The 12,819-nt window shown below is 40.3% G+C and overlaps 2 protein-coding genes across 4 annotated transcripts in view; one reads left to right on the top strand and one right to left on the bottom strand.

The window, feature by feature from the left end:
• Nucleotides 1-10,742, top strand: part of trpm6 (transient receptor potential cation channel, subfamily M, member 6) — a 141,798-nt gene extending 131,056 nt beyond the window's left edge. Inside the window, exons 39-41 of one of the 3 annotated variants that reach the window (XR_008832287.1) lie at nucleotides 9,168-9,346; nucleotides 9,922-10,110; nucleotides 10,297-10,742. The gene's annotated coding sequence lies outside the window, so the exon portion shown is untranslated. Of the gene's footprint in view, nucleotides 1-9,167; nucleotides 9,347-9,921 lie in introns of all 3 variants that reach the window. The other 2 variants (XR_008832286.1, XR_008832285.1) reach the window with 2 other exon arrangements.
• On the bottom strand, nucleotides 30-5,027 carry anxa1a (annexin A1a). Its single transcript, XM_056418987.1, has 12 exons — nucleotides 4,931-5,027; nucleotides 4,280-4,360; nucleotides 3,403-3,493; nucleotides 3,078-3,172; nucleotides 2,865-2,978; nucleotides 2,514-2,604; nucleotides 2,236-2,315; nucleotides 1,258-1,402; nucleotides 1,069-1,164; nucleotides 917-975; nucleotides 683-805; nucleotides 30-519 (listed from the first exon to the last, which is right to left on the bottom strand). Exons 2-12 carry the CDS (start codon nucleotides 4,337-4,339, stop codon nucleotides 460-462), a joined length of 1,014 nt encoding a protein of 337 aa, XP_056274962.1. The 5' UTR covers nucleotides 4,340-4,360; nucleotides 4,931-5,027; the 3' UTR covers nucleotides 30-459.
• Nucleotides 10,743-12,819: the final 2,077 nt, after the last annotated feature.

The following is a 12,819-nucleotide window of genomic DNA, read 5'->3' as shown; positions in this document are numbered from 1 at the left end:
ATATGCAAAGAATCAAAAATACTCAGATGGGCTTTCATATAAAAGCTTTTATTTGCAAGTTGTCCAAGCTCCTTCAAGGGTATGCCTACTGATCTGTTTACATTTGTCAGCAGCTGACCTCTGATTACTGACTTCTCTTCAAACACCGGATATAAGAATCTAATGATTGATAAGCTAAGTCTGTCCCAAAGTGTAGGTCTAACATACTGCTGTCAGATTACTGAGATGCAGATGTTGGAATGAAAAGAAATAACTTGGAGAAAATATCTGCCAAAGGAGCCAATTCCATGTTAATCTTTGCGCATTGCTGTTAATATGTCATGACAGTCAAAAAGAAAGACATTCTTGTCAGTTCTTCACAAGAGCATAGGTCCCAATATGTGTCAACGGATTATAGGTGATTGTCTACAGCTGTGCTGGCTCTTCAGTTGTATGAGCCGTGATCCCATTGACTGGCGATTAGTTTTCACTCCCAGAGAGAGCGAGCAGAATCTTCTCATAGTCTCCTTTCGTGTCATCCTGAAGAAAAGAGAAAAAGGGTACATTTGTTTTCTCCCTGTCAACTGTTTCTCATTGCCTGTTGTATTGTAAACCACATGTGTATCAATAAACACATTACCAATTCTGACATCTAGGCATAGACTGTAGATGACTTTATTGTCATTATCAGAAGTTTGCTCACCAGAATATCGCTGTAGAGTGTTGTGCCATAGGTTTTCTTGTACTCTTCCTTGATCCGTTTCATGTCTATTTCAGAGCGGCTCACCATGATGCGCGTCAGGGTATTTTTACGGGTACCTTTCCCCTGATGGGCAGAACAAATTCAGTCAGGGAAGGCCTTACAATAGCTGGCATAGCATCTTGCATGCATTTATTTTTGAAATACTTTGGGAGTAGTATCCTACTTATACTTTACCTTCATGGCCAAGTTGAGCTTCTCAGCAAAGAATGCAGGCCGGCTTCCAGCACACTTCACTGTGGTCATTTAAAAAGTGGGTCACGTTTAAGTCAAGTCTGTGCATAAATGACTGCATAAATGAAAGTTAGCGTTGAGGGTTGCGCCTTTACCTACTGCCATGAGACAACTTTCAATATCTCCCTTCATCTCCAGATCGATAACTTTGGCCATATCCACCTTGCTGTACTTTGAGTATCTTTCGAACACTGAAGGAGAAGAAGGAGGGAAGAGTATTAAATCTGACTTACAAATATAATGAAAACAATTATTTTACTGAACATGATATATAGCCAGCTTACCGCTACGGAGATGAGGCGCACTCCTGCCGGTGAGGATCTCAATGAAGACGGAGCAATTACTGCCCTTCCTCCCCTCCCCGGCCTCGTATATAGCCCTGGCATCGCTGTCAACCATCTGCTCACAAACTCCTTCAGTCCTGCTGGCCTGTGATTAAGACAAGCAGAGAAACTTCAGTGCTGAACACAATAAAGACAAGAAGAAAAGTGTTATATTGTCAAAAGACTCATCTAGTCCGTCCACAATATACAGTAGAAGGTGACTCCCACCATGGCCTAGGTATTACACGTCATGGGCTTTAGTTCTGAGAGGGTCTAGCTTTCTCTTATAAAAAAATGTAGGTCAAATGTAGTTCTGTGAAAGCCTGATGTATGATGGGATTGTGTATGTATGAAAGTATGAAAGCAACTGCCATAGGCTGCTGCCTGTTTTCTTCTTCTTAACTTTACAAAAACATAATTTTCTAAATTCTTTTTGAAAATGTCAAAACGTTGTAAACGCAACAGCAATATGAAGTGAAAGTTGCTCAATAAATAGTGTTGTACCCTATTGAAATGGAGATACTCAACAGGCTTTCAAATAGATAATAAAAAGGTTAAATATGAGACAAATTGACCCACCAGGCTGTTTAAAAGCAGATTGTTTGCCATTTCCCCTAATTTTATCAAAATGTAGCGATTGACTTTATTTAAAATGTTATGGATATTTAACATTAAGTGTGATGCTGCGCATTTTTCCTGAAGAGATGTCCAAAGAAAAAGCCATTAAAGGCCCAATGTTAACATGTGAGTGTGTATTGAGGGGAGTTTTTTTTACAATTCACTGTCACAGTTGCAGCTACAGTAGGGAGTGTTATGTTGCCTAAGCACTTATTGCATCCTGGTGATTTCTTTAGCTTAATTGTTGATTCTTCAAAATCCTGTAAGTACAGCATCAAACACACAACACGACATAAAAAGCAAGTGTGGACACACATGTACCTTGCAGAGTTCAAGGAGGGCAGCCCTGAAATCTCCACTAGTGTCACTCTTGATATCATTCTCCAGGTCCTTCTTGTAATCTTAATGAGGAAATCACAATATTAGCATAGAGGATATGAAATTACATTAAAAATGTCAGGTCGTCAAGTGCTTTATTAAATGTTTCAACCTCTTCTCATATTAAAAAGGTAATTTTTCAACGTCACATGTGCTATAACTTTCATTTTTTCGAACACTAGCTTGGTGGTGATCGTTGCTTAAAATCTGTTGCCACGCACCTTCTTTGTAGGCTTTCTTTATATCTATGATCTCCATGTTGTTTCTGGAAGCCAAAATCTCTATTAGGACTTCCTCCTCTGTGCCCAGACCCTGAGAACAGGATGCAAGCAAAGAGAGATTGATATTCTTCGCTGGCACCATTCAAACAAAACACACCTTTTACCCTCCTGTTAAGAAAACAATGCATGAATAACATGTAGAAGTAGGTGCATTAAATGCACCAAAAATAACAGATGATGGTGAGGCCACGACATTCACCTCAAATGAGCTTAGTTCATGAGCATTAGAGTCATTTTAAAATGTATATCAGTAGTTCCTTTAAGACGCTGGTTGTGTGTGCTTGCGTGTACCTTCATTGCCATTTTCAGCTGGTGGGCATCGTACTGGGCCGGTGTTTTCAGGAGAGCCAACACCACTTCCTCTAGATCCCCCTTCAGAGCACTCTTCAGTGCTGACTCCAGAGACTATAGGACGACCGATGAGCAGAACAGTGTTTGAGAGCATGTGATTATGTGTGTGTAACTACTTTCTTGCTGAGAAAGTCTTCATTAAATGTCAATGACCTTGCCGCTGGCTTTCTGGTAAGCTTCTTTGATCAGCTGTCTCTGCTCATTGCTCCTTTTCACCAGCGTTTCAATGATGGTGTTCTCATCCACACCTGCACAAAGAAGATGTTGTTCAGTAAAATGCATCTGTATGACAGAGCCATATATACAAGTAGGTTGAGAGGTTGTGAGTAGTAATGGTGTGTGAGGGCCAGCAGAGGGTGTTCAAGTTCTTACAGCAGAAACCATGCAGCGTGATATACTTCTAGCACAGACACCTTTTCCCACACCGAGACATGTTAACACACGCTCTAACGCATCCCTTTGTACACATTACGTTCACCTTTTGCCTTGATGGCCTTCTCCAAAACTGCTGCATCTCCATCGGGGCTGAAATTGAGTGCTGCAGTCACTGTTCCCTCTTTCTTGAGGACCTGAGAGACACAACACAGATTATTGTGCGTTTGGCAAATACTTGAGTTCTCCTACCCAGTGGGGATCATGAGGCCGTTTACAGACATGGATTTTTAGAATTCCTTTGTTACAAAAGTCCAAACTGTTTCTCCCCTTCCACATTGCTGCATCTATCCTCCATATAATACATACAAAAGATATATATTTTTTTTTTATAACCCCTGTGGGGACTTGCTGTGTTTCCTCAGCACCGACATCTCCATGCCACCAAAGACCACGACCCCTTAAAATGCCTGTTCATCCTCTAGACTGAACCGAACAACGACTAAATGAACTTGAGATGAAACAATCAGACAAAATCAAGCAGGGTGACCTTCTGCAACTTCCCTGCAGTTCACTTTAAAAAGCCAGGAAAAACAGAAATAGAACTATGTTCTGTTTGCACAGTTTCAAAAGGGAGGGGCGCAGATTCCTGGAACAATGAGTCACTCTCCTAATAAGATTGATCATAGTTGTCCTTGCATAAAATCTTTACAGTCCAGGCTCCCTTTCACTTTAATACGAGCTAACATCTTATCTTTCTGCTCCACTCATCTCCACTCCTTTTCCTTCCCTTCTTCCACCTTTAAACTTCCCACTTACTCCTTCTTTTCCCTTTCGCTAGACACTCCACACTTCTCTCTCTCTCTCTTGCTTGCTCTAAACTGCCTGACCAAAAATTTCCACCAGCACAGGAAGATAAAAAAGGAGAAAAAAAACAGGGTTGTTGGCCAGGGCAGCTGGAACAAAACCACAGAGACACGTACTGAGTCATCGGGCATGCCCATATAGACCGTCTGCTGCAGGAAGGCTTGGATGAAAGACATGATGGGTCTCCTGGAGTCTGTCTGTAGGGAGAGAAGAAAGGATTTGGTCAAACAAAGTACAGTACTGATCATAATATTGATAGTATTCAAAGAAAAAAGGATCACTCTTTTATTATTTTTACTAGTAAAGTTCCTATCTATTAACTAAACTCAAGAGCAGAAATAACTTATGTTGGTTTTTCCTTCTTCCACTCCTGGAGAGAACACGCCTCTGCATATTTACTGTAAGTTTATGTTGTGTGGTTTTCCATAATGACGAGCATGTGGAGACTGCAGTGTCTGGCCACGCCAACGTTAAACTCTGATTCATTACATTATACATTATATTGAGATAGATCCGGTTTCCCATCATGTGATACTCTTATATATGAGATATAGAGTGCCAACTCTGCTGCGTAGTTATTAGAATAAGTACTTGTGTGTGTGTGTAAATCCGAAAATGATCGCTTCCGTTTTCCCAACCACACCCTCATTGTGCATCGGCGTCTTGACGGAGAGGATTTAAAGGCATCTCGTAGCAAAATTCACCAAACTCTCAAACTAACAGCTGGGAAACAGATTTGAGCTTTTTCTCGAAAGGAAATGTCTTACCGTGTGTTCTTAAAGTGAAGAAGTGTGTCTCAGTAAAGATCCAGAAGCGTTGTAGCGACAGAGAGGGAGTGTGTATTTATAGGCCTACCCATGATAAACCCCACCTAGTAACGGGTCCAGCCCATACTGCCCTCCACAGCTGCCATTGGATTGAACCGCTGTCCGACACATCAGAGCGCAGTTACAATACATACGCTGTTGACGTATGTATTGGGGTTTCAATGCAATATCCCTAATATATATATAGATATTCCTTTATTTTGCCCACAGTGGGGACAAATAAAAAAATTATCACAGCAGCGGTGCACATCAGAGCATTAATAGAAAATAAATATAAAACACAATACTATTATTGAGTTTGCCAGGATCTCCAGCGATCTACTGCAGTGTGTTGTGCAGCCTGACATAACGAATATATTCCTATTTATGGTTTTTCTTTATTTCTTCTTAGTTTTTTATTATGTTTGATTTGACATGTTTACTATTTCTATGCAACAGATTTGGTTATTTCTTAAAGTTATTTTTTTACTCAGTAATATTAGCCTACCCTATTTATTGTTGTGAACAATAGCTATACACTTTATGTGTGGGGTGTTCAGGCCTCCATGGACACACATGCACTGGTTCCACATGGTGTGTATTCAATGCTGGAATCCAGATGATCTCTATAAGCAAAAGTTTGATTGTTTAATGTGTTTTCTGTTTCATTTGCCAGAAGACATAATAGCATTCCTGCTCTTATCTTAGACGTTCAAGAGAGAACGAAGAAATTGAACGTGTCCCTCCCTAGAGTTCAATGTAAAAAATAAAAAAAAAAAAATAAAAAAAAAAAAAAAAAAAAAAAAAAATAAAACATAAATATAATGAATAAAGAAGTGATGCATGTCACATATGGTAGGTAATAGAAGAAAGAAAAAAAAACAACCTTATTTAAAGTGAAAAGTGACATTTAAAATAATGCAAAGTTGTAGTAAAAATCATTGCAAGTGAGGTACATTTGCGCATTTTTTCATTTTGTTGATATATTGTTGTGGCTTTTTTTTCAATATTTTTGTGCATTGTTGTTTGCACATGCATTGTGTGTATACATTATTTTGACAGGGTTCAGAGAGCAGGGGTGGCCTGTTTGTTATGCTCTATGGATAAAAAAATAAAGTCCTTTTTCATTTTTTTTTTTGTGTTCATCGCTCGTCTGCCTGTTCTGAGGATGAGTGAGTGTCCTGTGTGGTGTGGGTCTTTCAGGATGGGATTCAGGATGCTTTGGGCTTCTTCAGGCATAGGGTGTTGTAGAGGTCAGGGGGGAGGGGGGGGGATTTCGATTATTTTTTTGCGGTACGACCCTCTGGGCTCCTTCTCCTCCTCTCCGTGCAGCCGTGAACCACACACAGATGCAGTAGTATGTCAGGCTCTCTCAAGCTCACACCTAGACATGACACTAGCAGCTCCTGTGTGAGGTGATTTTTCCTGAGGACTCTCAGGAAGTACAGTCTCTGGTGTGCCTTCTTGATCAGTTTCTCTCCTCTTGCAGAAGTGTTTGCCTGTTGATTGATATCACTGTATGCAGCTTGACAGCCGGAGTGACTGAGCAAAGACCACCGTAACATTTCCCAAGAAGAGTCTACCTTTGGTTCAATTTCGTAATGATTGTCTTAAAGGTGTGGCATGTTGTCATGGCAGCACAGCCAGGGCCTGATGCTGCCTGCTCCCTGCATGCCTCAGCAGAAGGTAATGCGTTCATGCTCCTGAGATTACCAGCCAGGATAATGACAAGTCTAACTGATGACTGCATCAATTGTGCCCAGTCATACTTTATCATTACACTATCAGGGAGAGTCTAAATAATCAAGACTTAACAGGCCCTTGATTACATCAATAAAAAAACTCCTCTGTGTGTACTTTTGTTGTGTTGGGACCAGTACTTGTGTTGATTGGTACTATTTTGTTATGTTGAAGTTGCCATATTTGACAAAGTGACACTGTGCCCACATTCACAGTGGGATGTGTTCAGGGCCTAGTTGAGATTGTGGAGGAAGAAACTACAGATACATGTGTATTTTCGTGCTCGAGCATCTGTTTAATATGCCTTATTTAGAGTTGAATCCACCTCTAAATAAGGCGTATTAAACAGATGCTCGAGCTGCAGTCCAAATGCTCGAAATAAGTCACTATCTAAAAAATAAAAGAAATCCTTATCAAATGGCAAGACCAAGAGCAACAGGATGAGAGTACAATATCTTCAATCAGCAGTAGCAAGCATTACATTTATTTCATTCCACAAATACATTTCTAGGTAATGTATGACAGCAGTAAACTTGGAAGAGCATACAAACAATACTGCCAAGTCCTACTCTTGTTCACCGTTCCAAAGGACAACTCAAATTTCCAACTCAATCACTTTCATTTTAGGCTTTGTTAGTTGATTGGTCTGTCGGTGAAATAGGTTGTAAACCTTTAAACTGAATTTTGAATGGGTTTAAACATCTTATACTTTTACTTTTTTTCAAACTCAAAATTAAATATTTTAGCACAAATCCTTTAACACAAAATCAATGCATTTAACGCTGCAATGCATTTCTTCACTAACCTACACAGCAGCTAAACATATTAAGCAGCATTTTTAAACACCATGAAAGTCAATAAACCATTTCACCAACCATTGCCGTCTTTGGACTGAACCTGAAGCATCTTCTCTCTGCTGTTTGCTTGTTCCAATGCATGATAACCTTTCTGTCCCCACAGGTGCTCCAAATCAGTGACACTGAATGATCAGGTGACAAGCAGCTGGTTTGCTGCTGCACTCTGTGAAATAGTTGTATGAGACTAAGTCCTCAGATTCAGCTCAACAAATACAACAATGTCAAAATACTCAACTTTACAAGTAAAAGTCCTGCATTCAGTAAAACCACAAAATGTCCTAAATGCATTGTAAGTTTGAAAAAATGTAAAGTGCTGTACAGTAGAATGTGCCCTGTAATATGATTCCATCTAACATTACTGATGCATCAATATTCAAGCCGACTTTTGTGAGTTTATGGTTTAGCTACTTTTAACTGCGACAATAATTTAGCTTTAGTCCAGTGGTTTTTAAACTAGGGATCGGACCCCTTAAAACGGCCAGCAGGTGAATCTGAGGTGTTGCGAGATGATTAATGGGAGCGGAAAAAACAAAAATAGCTTTTGATGCACAAATCTGTATTCGGATGTTTTTGATCATCCAACATCTGAAATACGACAATAGTTCCAATACGGATATTTTATAATAAGTGTCACAAACTGTTAAAAAGGCTGATGTAGACCAGCCGTTAACACACATATATATATATGTGTGTGTGTGTGTGTGTATCGACTAAGTATAAAGTGTGAGTACTCAAATAAAGTACAAGTAATCCAAATTTGTATTTTACTTTATACGTAGTTAAAATATCTAATTTCTGGAAACCAAATCATCTGATGTTCCTTTCATCCCAACACAACATGCATAAAGATAATTTCCTGATTCTCCTCACTGAGTTTACTTGGATGTGTGTGATTTATTGTATTTCTTTTCACCGCCCTATTGTCTTAACAACAAGTGAGGAAAGTGTGCGGCCTCCAGGAGAAAACAACAAAAAACAAGAGGGAACGAATGAAGCGAGCGTGTGTATAAACGATATGTGTGTCTGTGAATGTGAGACAGCAGCACACTCGTGAAACTCTATCTCTGCAGGTTAAATATTTAAAGACTGTTGAGAGTTTGGTTTACCTTGAGATCAGGGTTGGCGGATTCTTTGCGTTCCTGGTCAGTTGCTGCACTCAAACTGCAGCGAATCCCACTGCAGGCATCTGATCTGCTCTCAGGCCAGGTAGACCTTTTATCATCACGCCTCCTTTTATCTTTTTGTTCTGTTTTGTCTTGTTTTCTACTCTCTTGGATGTTAACGTGTTTTCTGATGAAACTGAAATAACTGGCACTGTGCCAAATCTTGCCAAGTGATATGTGAGATTTATTCGTATATAGTACAGCTAAATGAACTCAAGCAACAGGATTTCTTTCTTTTTTTCCTGTTGAGAATTGTGTAGCATTTAGTCACTTGGAGAGGCTGACAAAGGAATTACACCGTTGTTGGAAATTTTTTACATCTGCATACGAGAGTTCATAAAAGGGAATAATTTAAGATCTTAAATTGCATATCAATTCTAATTCTAATATTCTGCTCTTTGTGGCATAAACATTTTTGTAACCTACTTTTCTCTACAGATTTTGGACGATCCAGTTGCATATTTTCAACTACAAAGACCAAAAAACGAAAACAGCCCAATCAGTTGTATACACAATGTATGTGAACTCGTCTGGAGCTGAGAATGGATCTTATTCGCTGACCTTCCTGGGAAAGAAAGTAGGGAGACGTCACTCTGTGACCCCTGCAGGAAAGCAACGTGAGTGTAAACCATAAAGTAAACGCCTGATGGCTCATTTATGTGTTGCTGGCAGACGGGTGAAGTTAGACGACGTTTAAATATTTCAGCTGCTTGACGGCCTCCGTTGTGAAACAGCAGAGCTTCAGTTTACCTGAACAAACACACTGTTCCTGGCAGGGTCTGGCTGGACATCTGGACATGAAGGCCAGCAGGGTGCTCCAGAACCACGCTGTACTAATGCACACTTTATTGCATCTTTAGGAGCAAAACAGCTGATATCACTCTAGCTGTTGCAGAAATGCATCGCAGAATGCTTTGAGGTTGATGGTTTTGTTTGAGATATACTGTATAACAATTGGCCTCAAGTACGCATTGTGTCAAAGTAAGCTCCACCATCTTCTATCCAGATGTTTTTGTTGGTTAAAAGATGTCTTCTCCGGCTGCAAACTATTTTTAGCATTGCATCTTAACTGGTCATCCATACTGATGTATCTTAATGTACTCTTTTTATGTGGTAGCTTGCACCTGTCCCTCATTTCTCTGTCTCTCTGCATGTTTTACATATCTAAATGTCCTCTTTACATTTTTCCCAGAAGCCTGGGAGACAACTGTCAGGACTTCCTGCCCTGAAGACCTTGTGTTGTCCTCGCGGCCTGAACAGGTCCCTGTCACAACGCAGGTGTTGGAGGATTTACCCGGCAGCATACAAGAGCTGAAGGATGAGAGGCCATGCTCAATAATTCACAACACACAGTTTGACAAGTACGATGACCACACGGCAGGTCAGACCAGGAGACAACCCTCACCCCACACACACAATCATGGATTTGTAAACAATAATTCACCTTCGTAATCTTTAACCTTTGCACTTTAAACCCTAACCAAACCAAACAGATAACAAAAGTGTTTTTTCCCCCACCAACCTTCCTCTGTCATTGCTGACACCATTTCTGTTTCTCTGCTAAAAGGTGTTTCTGTGAAGAAAGTAGCAGCATGACGGCACGCCCACATTCCTGTATGAGGAAACAGAGTAGAGAGGCTGGGAGGGGAATGCAAGAGACGAGAGTGTTGAAACGTTCAGAGGAGAGGCATTGCATGGAATGTGTTATTATCTTAGATAAACCTGGGCACACTGATATATTGACATGAAAACGAAAATAAAAAGGGACTAACTACCTAGTGAACTAGAAAATTAACAATTCTTGAAACATTTTGAGAGATATAAACAGACAATAAACTGCACGCTAATCACCTACATTTCATCATAAAGATGTAAAAAGTGTTTACAATATAATTAATAAAATGTAAATGGTTTAACTGAGATGTATGTGTCTTATTTTCCCCAAAAACTGTATCCATGTAAGTGAAATAAATAACAAATAAACAGAACAGATTGCCCAGATTTACACACACAGAGCTGGAGGAGTGTTTTATTAGCTACCGCTTTTGGCATTCATCTGTGCACCATTATGATTTTGTAATTGACTATTTAAAGTCCTCATAATTGCAAAAAAAAGTATGCAATACAAGAATATGTTACAACTTGCTGTTACTCTCCTCTTCTCCTCCGTGCCTATTACTGCGCTGCCAAAGTTGTTTCCAACTGTCCCCAAACATTTGCTTCATTGTTAAAGCTGTCTTTCCTCTTAAATCCCTGGTGATGAAGAGATGGTCTGCGTTCAGACACTGGTCGGCAACCACAGAAAACATCCTGGACAAGAAGTCAGCCGAGGTGCTGTAAAATGATGAAGGTGGAGGAGGAGTAGGAGTGTATCTGTGGGAACAATTTAAATTTAAGACCTTCAAGGGGAGACATTTTTTTGAAAGTGTGGACATTTTGGATGGTCCTCACTTCTTTAACCCTCCTGTTACCTTAGGGTCAATTTGACCCCATTCAATGTTTAATGTCGGTGTTCTTTCGGGTCAATTTGACCCCAGGCTGTTTTTCACTGTGCCAAACATATAAGAAATATCAACTTTTTTATATATTGAAAGGGCTATTTAGGTAGTCAACAAACAAACATAAAGTACCTCACACTTAAACTTGGAAAACAATATAAATTCTAATAATTTTCTGGAGGTTTTAATTGCTGGGGTCAAATTGACCCAGAGGGTAAAATATGTCAGTAAATATAAAGGTAATAGGAGGGTTAAACATTGAATGGGGTCAAATTGACCCTAAGGCAACAGGAGAGTTAAAGGCCTGTTTGAGGGTTCAGGCACAACATGTCAAGATCTGCATTCCCTACGAGTCAGCTGAGCTCTGTATCACTCGGGTGAAATAACCAGCACCATCGCTAGAAAGCAACACAGAACAAGCACGTTGTCTCTGGCAGCAGGATATTTATATGCAGAGTAGAATCAGATTCATACCACTAAACAAAACAGATGACTCCAAACAGTGATGTTCATCAGACATGTGACTTAGAGCTGCGTCCTGCTGTTTAGTGAGAGGGCATGCAGACACACAATCAAGTCACTGTGTTGTGTTCTTTCTTCACACTTACATGGCTTCCCTGATGGTGTGGCCCTGGAAGGCATTAGATCAGTATATGCAATGCAACCAGGATGCTATTTCATGGATCTAAGGTGTTAGTGTGTGTCCTATAGAAACCCCAAAACAGATAGCCGAGGACATGGAAGCAATGAAGAGAAGACACCTGGAAATGGTGCAAGAGCTGGAGGAGAACTACCAGACCACAGCACGAGAGAAGCAGGTAAGGAGGAGTATGGGTGAGAAAAAGGGCCCCGACACATTGCTAGTGATGCAAATGTTATTGTGTGATCAGGAGTGGACCGTGCTGAGGATCAGATCAAACCACTCAGAAGAGAATCCTGGACCTCTACCAGGAGAAGGTGGAGAAAAGGACCGGTCAGGGATGCTCAACCCACCTCTCCTTTTGGTCTCTATTATATCAAACCCAAACAACTCCCTTTCCCATTTTTTCCTTATCACCTGGTTCACTCACCTTGCAACGCTCATGTAGCACACTTAGTTTTCATAAGTGGTGAAGTAAAAATATCAAAAACTAAAACCTCTCCTCCACACTTCATCAGTCATGTTACAGGGCATATGATTGACACATTAAACAGCTTTACGTATATATTGATGCATTCTTCTCCTGGTCCTTTTTCCTGCAGACCTTGCCTGCACAGAACTTGCAGCTGCTGGAGGAGCAGAGAGCTAAGAGAAGAAGGAGTAAAGAGGAGGCCCTGCAGTGGCATAGAGAAAAGGTTGCATTGGAATCTGTCCGGCCCCATAACATCTAATGTGTTCTTCTGAACTGGAGCACATCCTTGTGGCCGTATTTGAGTATAACAGGGATTTTTTTCAACATCATTGCATAATTGTTTGACCAACATTTTTTCTTCTTCTTTTTAACCTGTATCTCTACGCGTTCAGAGAGAAAAGAGTGGACAGATCATGGAGAAGTCAGTCCCCACCTTGCTGATAGCAGGAAGAACATGTCTGTCTCTGATGGGGAACAACC

This window comes from Pseudoliparis swirei, chromosome 7 (genome assembly GCF_029220125.1).
Source record: "Pseudoliparis swirei isolate HS2019 ecotype Mariana Trench chromosome 7, NWPU_hadal_v1, whole genome shotgun sequence".
Taxonomy (NCBI): domain Eukaryota; kingdom Metazoa; phylum Chordata; class Actinopteri; order Perciformes; family Liparidae; genus Pseudoliparis; species Pseudoliparis swirei.
Note: the sequence above shows the minus strand (reverse complement) of the source record. Positions and strands in the feature narration are given on the sequence as shown.